This window comes from Fulmarus glacialis, unplaced genomic scaffold (assembly GCF_000690835.1).
Source record: "Fulmarus glacialis isolate BGI_N327 unplaced genomic scaffold, ASM69083v1 scaffold6720, whole genome shotgun sequence".
Classification (NCBI taxonomy): domain Eukaryota; kingdom Metazoa; phylum Chordata; class Aves; order Procellariiformes; family Procellariidae; genus Fulmarus; species Fulmarus glacialis.
Window position 1 is genome coordinate 58,775 of NW_009189481.1, and position 7,233 is coordinate 66,007.

Consider the following 7,233-nt stretch of genomic DNA (forward strand, 5'->3'; position numbering starts at 1 on the left):
AAAACCTTCTATATAGTCAAAAAGGTTTTTGTCTCTAAATGAAATATTTGCTATGTAATTTCAACATCTCACTTCTTAGAAAGTATCTTATTAGAATGAATTGCTTGCAGTCTTAATTCCTCTAGAAGTGTGTATACTCTTCATCTTATGTACATGGGATGAAGACTGAATCCCATTGATTCTATATAAGGCTTTTGCCAGTAGACTGAAGAAGGATAGACCTCCTACTGCCCCCCGCCCCAGACTGGCATCCAAGTGCACTTGGTGGTCTGTAGGAATTACTACTGTGCATGTTTTACACACCGAGTATTATTGGTAATCAGCATAACCTTTCATTAACAAAAATAAAGCAGTAAAACATCCGTTAGCACCCCTATAAAATGGCTCTAAAACACAAACTGTACTTATCTCCAAGAGACAGTTACTAACATTTTGCTCTTGACTTACTGCCGCATACATTACAGACCAAATTAGACTGAAGTTGAAATGTAAATGATGCTTGGTTCTCAAACAAGGAGATACTGTAGTTGCAGATGTGCTAAATTAAACCTTTATTAACTTGTCATTTCCCATTTATCAAGAGAAACAATTTCACATGAGGAGGCATGATGTTGTTTCTAATCATTTTGTATTTTATGTTCCTTCCTGATCCTTAAACCAAGCAAACAATCTATCTGCAAAGTATGCAAAAATAAAGCTACCTTACAGTATCTCCCTCTCTTTTCCCCTCTTTGCAGTTTTTCCTGCCGGGATTCTACAGCCCCCCTTCTTCAGCAAACACCAACCACAAGCCCTGAACTTCGGAGGGATCGGGATGGTTATTGGGCATGAAATTACTCATGGGTTTGATGACAATGGTGAGAAGATAACTGAGAAAATATATTCTTTCAGTTGCACACATTACACTGTAGGAAATTAAAGTTACACACTGCTGTGACTGAAGTATCCATGCAGACACGATCACATACCCACTAAGTCACTATCTGGGAGCAATACAGGCACACTATTAACATTCTGTTGAACATTTTGCAGTGAGTGTTTCATGAACTAAGCAGGTCACACAAGAAGTAAGCAGATGTTAAAAATAAATTGAGTCAATGACAATTCTCAGGAAAAGCTGTTACTTTTACAGCATCGTCAGATTGGAAATAAAATGCAAGCAGATATGCTGCCTCCTAAAGTAAAATGAAATCTGTGAACTATATTCTTGGGGTAGAAGAGCTGTCAGTAGTGTCTTGAAATCACAGGAGACTTTTTTTTCCAACATGAACGTTTGAAATAAATTGACTTTATTATCTTTCTACAATGCTATGTAAAATAGTTTTGTGCAAAAACTCACTTCTGATACCGTAAGCCAGTAATTTCTTATACATGGGTTTTCTTCAATGTGGTTTTTTTATGTTAATTAAGCTTGTGCAGATTACACATAAGCACACAATATAGCCTCAGAAATCTAGATCCTTAGCAAATAAAAAGCAGGCTATAGCCAGAGAGCTGAGAACACAAACACCAGAACTGCAATTCCAGCTTTCTCCTGCTGTGGCAAAGTAATGAATTCTCTATGAACCTCAGTTCTGGCACATGGACACACAGAATAAGCACCTTAGACGTCTCAAAGGTGGTGGCAAGTTTTGTTACATGATCTCTGCATAATCCAATTTGAAATAAAACTAGGCCTTAGTGCTATAACTGAAGTCAGGGCTGCTGACCGAACAGGAAATCACGGAATAATAGAGAATAGAGATGAAAGGACCGCAATTGATCTTGTTCATTCCCTTGTGCCAAAGCAGAATCAACTGTGCGAAAAACATTTCTGATAAATCTCTGTAGCACAGACCATCTAAATCAAAGGAGGAAAGAGGGGAGGAAGGGCAGCTCTAACATTAAAAAGAAACAGGTGCTACACTGGAAGAATGGTTGCTCTAACATACTCTCACTCAAAACTTTTCCTTTTTCTTGGATTTACATACAGGTAGAAATTTTGATAAAGATGGAAATATGTTTGACTGGTGGAGCAATTTCTCAGCTATGCATTTCAAGGAGCAGTCTCGTTGCATGGTTTATCAGTACGGGAACTACACATGGGAGCTGGCTGGAGGACAAAATGTAAGTAAACACAACCATTTCCACACCACTGGCTTTTTGTACAGAAAAAAGTAATGAATGTAAATGGAGAAACTCTACAGATGATAAGCATAAAACCCCACATACTACAGGATAATTGTTCTGGAAATAAGATACAAGGGTTGTTTCTTGTAGATTAGGCATACTAGTGTAGCCTAGAAAACCAGGAATATCTGTGTGCAGTTGCGTTAATGGTAAGCTGTGCCCACGTGTTCTTTTGCTGCCAGGCCCTATGAGGTGTTTTTTGCAAGGGGGAAGGAAATCTGGTGTTTGCTACTGTATTTTGCCAGTCCTGCTAGCATAGCCCAGCAGCCCATATTCTTTTCATGTTACATTCGTATATATTGTCTCTATTCTAATCTACAGCTTTTTATTTACCCTATTAATTTTTTATTTTCATTCTCTCCTTTCTTTGCCCCAGCACAAAGTCACTGCTTCTGTTCCAGACATGACTGTCTATCTGTGATGCATGACTGTGCTTCAGCTTGTGGTTCTTAGGGTTGCTAATATTACTGACTATAGAGTAAATGAATGATTATTCTTTAACAGGTCAGTGGAATAAGCACATTAGGAGAAAATATTGCAGATAATGGAGGAGTCCGACAGGCTTATAAGGTAAATTTCAAATATACTGTGAGTTAACTTTACCCCTGGGATTCAGCAATGGGGTTACCTATTCTGTCATAAAAAAAATGACAATTAACATCTTATTACCATATTCAGAAACTTAAAGCCTCAATTATATCTCTAGAAGCTTAGATCCAATCAGTGTAGGATTGCTGGCATTCTTGCACCCAGGAGAAGACCACCTACTTCTCCTAGCTATACTTCGATGTGCTACAATGCTTGATGCTGCATACTTCTGTCTCAGGTAAACAAGGGCAATGTTCATAAATAGGTACAGTATTAGCTAGGAAAAAGATAAAATACCCTCCATTTTCTCAAGCTCTTCATTCTGAAAATGGCAGCTACAATTTCAAACAGCTTGTCACATGGCAACAGAGCACTAATTTCTTGGCAACACAGTTTGGTGATATTATGAAGCAGAGCAACTGTTTTTTCCAAGTTTAGTTCTCTCATGCTTTTCATCTTTGATCTCAAAAGTGACACATCAGGTAGGACATGAAAAGAATAGATGGAAATACCCCAAGAGGGATACAGATCATATTTACCAAAATACCTGCCTCTAAAAGCCTAGCTCCTTTTGTTGCTTTCTTACACGTTTTATAAGCTTTAGGAAAATAACACAAAGAAGTCCCTTCTACCTTGCTGCTATTTAGTTTTCATGCGGCTAGAAAGCAAAATAAAAACGCAAGGATTGATAATCTCAGAACTGCCTGCCTCTTTCCAAGGTAAAAGGTTGCTTCAACCAGTTAGTTATTTTCAAAACAAGAAAAATGCAACTGATATTTCAGAGCACTACCTCCATGCTGTGGTTGAAAAACTGTGTTGTTCAGCATGGTTTCATCTGTTACAAACACTATTGCATATCGCCTTAGTTCTCCTGCTCTACCAGGGGAAGTCAGCTTCCAGACTCAGGAAGTCCAGTATCTTTAACACTCCGTGTTTACTAACCATCGCTATAAATAGGAACACAGTATTTATCAGCACAAAGGCGCTTTCCGTATGGAGCTCAGGTGTGAGCATGGAATGTTCTTTTCTACGAATAATCCTAACAGATGTCATGGTAAAACTTTTTACCTCTGGTGTTCTGAATATGGCAACAGTTAAGAGTGTTTATAGCAGAACATCCTGAATTTTCAGAAATCTAAACTGACAATTTTGACTCTGAGGGATACCATTAAAATTAATTACTTCATTAAAGCGAGTACGTACTTTGTTCTAAAAGGTATTACAAATGTGGAAGAGTAGTGTGGTATGACATAAACTGCCTGCATATAGAATCCTCTGATGTTCTGTGGTGCTGAATGTATTTTTACCCTCAGCTCTACCTTTTATGTTTTGTGTGCTTTGGGACTATCTCAGCAACTAAGAGGATAAGGTAATAGAACGTTTGAAATTAACCAGCATGAGGACACATTAACTTGTCTCCATTATGTCAATATACCTAAAAAAAGAAAATTGGCCAATTAATGTGTAACAGTAACAGGTAATGGATTTAACATTGAGCAAGGTTATTATCTGCTATTTTATGAGCAGTTACCTGAAGAGATAAAAATCATCACCATAGAACTGTGGAGAAGACTTAACACTTTATTGCCAGATACAAACTCCTATAGAAAAAGTCATGTGAAAGCCGATGATTTTACTTCAAACTGCAGTCGTGGGCATTCAGTCTCCATAGCGTTATTGATTTAATATATATCACCAGCTATACTTAAACGTGATATTAACAGTCACATTTTGTCACGCTTGCTTGCTGAGACACAACAGCAGACTAATGGTCCATCGGGATAGTGGCATATCTTTCACTATAACGGTGTGTGCCACCCTGCTGAAGAAATACAGAATAGATCTCCAAGTGACTCCGTGAAGAACACGCATAGGTTCTTGCAGTGAAGGTCAACTGGCCAACAATAATTACTACTCTAAAACTCCACTTCCTTGTAAGAGTTTGGTATTTTTACCTGTTTTGTAACAGTTTTCAGTTCAGAGATTACTGTAGTTAAGAAGCTGAATGCAAATTAACTTTGTGTTTCATTTTTTCACGAGAAAAGTCAACAGAGTACTTACAATGACAGCTTTTTCATAAAATTTCTATTTGTATTAGATAAAAACTACAAAAATACAGAAGGGAAGACATGTTGGGTTCATATACATTGTGACTAAAATCTCTCACCCCAAAATAACATTCAAAATACCCATCATGCCTGAATAGGCCATCCTGCTGCTTCTCTGAATTGATCGTTTCTAGGCCTACTTAAAATGGCTGGAACGGGAAGGGAAGGAGCCAAAGTTGCCTGGACTGAATCTGTCCCACAAACAGCTTTTCTTCCTCAACTTTGCCCAGGTAAGAACACTTGGATGCAGCCACTACATGCTGCATGAAAGTATAAATTAAGTGATCCTAAAGGTTAGAGAGAAAATCAGTCCCAAGCTCTACTTGGGACAGCGATTCACCACGGACTGCGCTCATCAAAAGGTTCTCAAGACAGATGTGAAAAAGATGGTTTAGTGATTAGAGGAAAAGAGTTTTCAATAACTTCTGAGGGCACTACTGAAACCTGCTAGAGTGAGGATACAGAGAAACAGGGCATCTACCAAGAAAAAGGCATGTCGGACAACAACTTACAGGGGACAACAACTTTCAAGAGCTTGCTGTTTCATGTAAATATTGGTTCCACTACCATCTATGAGAAAACTCCTTTTGCTTTTGATACAGACAGGGTTTCATCCATTTTTTAACATGTGTTGGAGAAAACTGAATGCCTGAGACATACCAAGCCAGCAGCCCTAAAATAGGAATACATATTCAGATCACAGATGTTGCTACAAATTCCACTTATTTTCCCCTATACCATTTCATTACAATGTAGAAACAATAAGTTTGCCGAGTTGAATTTCACCCTTCAGCCTGGATGAGGAGCTCCCATAGATTTACACTCTTAGAGTAACAAATTTTTAACAGTAGGTCAAATATTTGACAGTAGGCCAACACAGTGTTGTGCCTCAGACTCTCGGACTTCAGCTCATCTGTTTGAGGAAACACATGGGTGAAATCAAGATATCTGGTGATATCTATCCCAAAGCATCAGATCTTGATCCAAGAACTTGACAAAACAAAAACTAATCAGTAAATAATTGATCTATTCTGCCTCCTCTATAAAACATACTCCAACTATATTGTAACAAATTGGGATGGCTCTTAGGAAAAACTACAAAAAACAGTGAGAAGGTCCCCAAACTGAATTCCCTTTAATACTGACCCACTAATGATTAATCCTCCTTGTCTAGGTTTGGTGTGGTTCCTACAGACCAGAATATGCTAGCCAGTCAATAAAGACAGATGTTCACAGCCCTCTGAAATACAGGTGGGTTTTACGAACTGATTTACTAATTGATAACTCACTGGGTTCAACCCATTGCACCAATACAGCGCAAAAGGAGAGAGTGGCTCATTGCTAGCAGCTATATTCTAACAGACAAGATAAATCTAGACTAACTTTCAGAATTTCTCCCATAGCTTGTAGGACACTGCTGAAGAGTACATTCCTTTACTTGGCCTGGTAAATTTGCCAATCTATAGAGAACGGACCAGAACCCACTTACTATGTGCTCTGTTTGTTCTAGCATTTCATCAGTCACATTAGCTGTATTTTTCTTGCATAAAGTATCCCATATTCTGAGACTACTTGAGTTATGAGACTCTAAATCACTTTATGGACATGACTTTCTGTGTTCCAGAGCAACAATCTCCATGCACTATACCCATGTAAATAAGTTCCTTCTCTTTGTTTAGGGTGATGGGATCTTTGCAGAACTTTGAAGCATTCTCAGAGGTGTTCCACTGTAAAAAAGGCACAGCCATGCATCCTGCAGAGAAATGCAGAGTGTGGTAACCAAAAAGAACACTGGCGAGAATGACGCATACTCCGGTGACACAACAAACGGTTCTTGCCAATGACGTGCCTGATGTTCTCCCATGCAGTCACAGCCAAGGCTAATGGTGCACCTACTGTAGTGAGAATCAAGGAAACTACAGCACTCAAGCTCTTACAGTTCCACTGGGAAGTACACATGTATCTCAGTGACTGGTGGGCTGTGCTGAAAGCCACAGCGCACTCCAGAACAGAAATGACTGTTTCAAATGACATCCTGACTGTTATTAAGATACCGCATCAGGGTTACAAAGACTAATTCTTAAATAAAAAAAACAAACAAACAAACAACTATACATCTATTTTTCAGAAAGGAACAATAATTTTACTATGTCTTACAACTGCACCTTCTTGAGACTCAGCAAACCTGTTTGAGATGTTTCACTGAACTGTTTTCCAGTATTCTGATTCAGTTTCTGGTGCATTCTTCCCAAATTCAGGTTAGAGCTAGTTTAAACTCTCGTGCTGTCTGTATACTTGCACTTCGATTGCTGCTTTGTTGTAAGAGATTGCTATTTGTCTTGATATGTTATGAAGTGAGCTGTATGTT

At 38.5% G+C, this 7,233-nt stretch overlaps 1 protein-coding gene across 2 annotated transcripts in view; it reads left to right on the forward strand.

The window, feature by feature from the left end:
- Positions 1 to 6,644, forward strand: part of MMEL1 (membrane metallo-endopeptidase-like 1) — a 29,154-nt gene extending 22,510 nt beyond the window's left edge. For both annotated transcript variants that reach the window (XM_009582171.1, XM_009582179.1), the window contains 6 exons: positions 738 to 857; positions 1,973 to 2,106; positions 2,674 to 2,739; positions 5,000 to 5,095; positions 6,040 to 6,116; positions 6,545 to 6,644. In XM_009582171.1, the coding sequence (XP_009580466.1) occupies positions 738 to 857; positions 1,973 to 2,106; positions 2,674 to 2,739; positions 5,000 to 5,095; positions 6,040 to 6,116; positions 6,545 to 6,644 (593 nt within the window). The remainder of the gene's footprint in view (positions 1 to 737; positions 858 to 1,972; positions 2,107 to 2,673; positions 2,740 to 4,999; positions 5,096 to 6,039; positions 6,117 to 6,544) is intronic.
- The last annotated feature ends 589 nt before the right edge of the window (positions 6,645 to 7,233 follow it).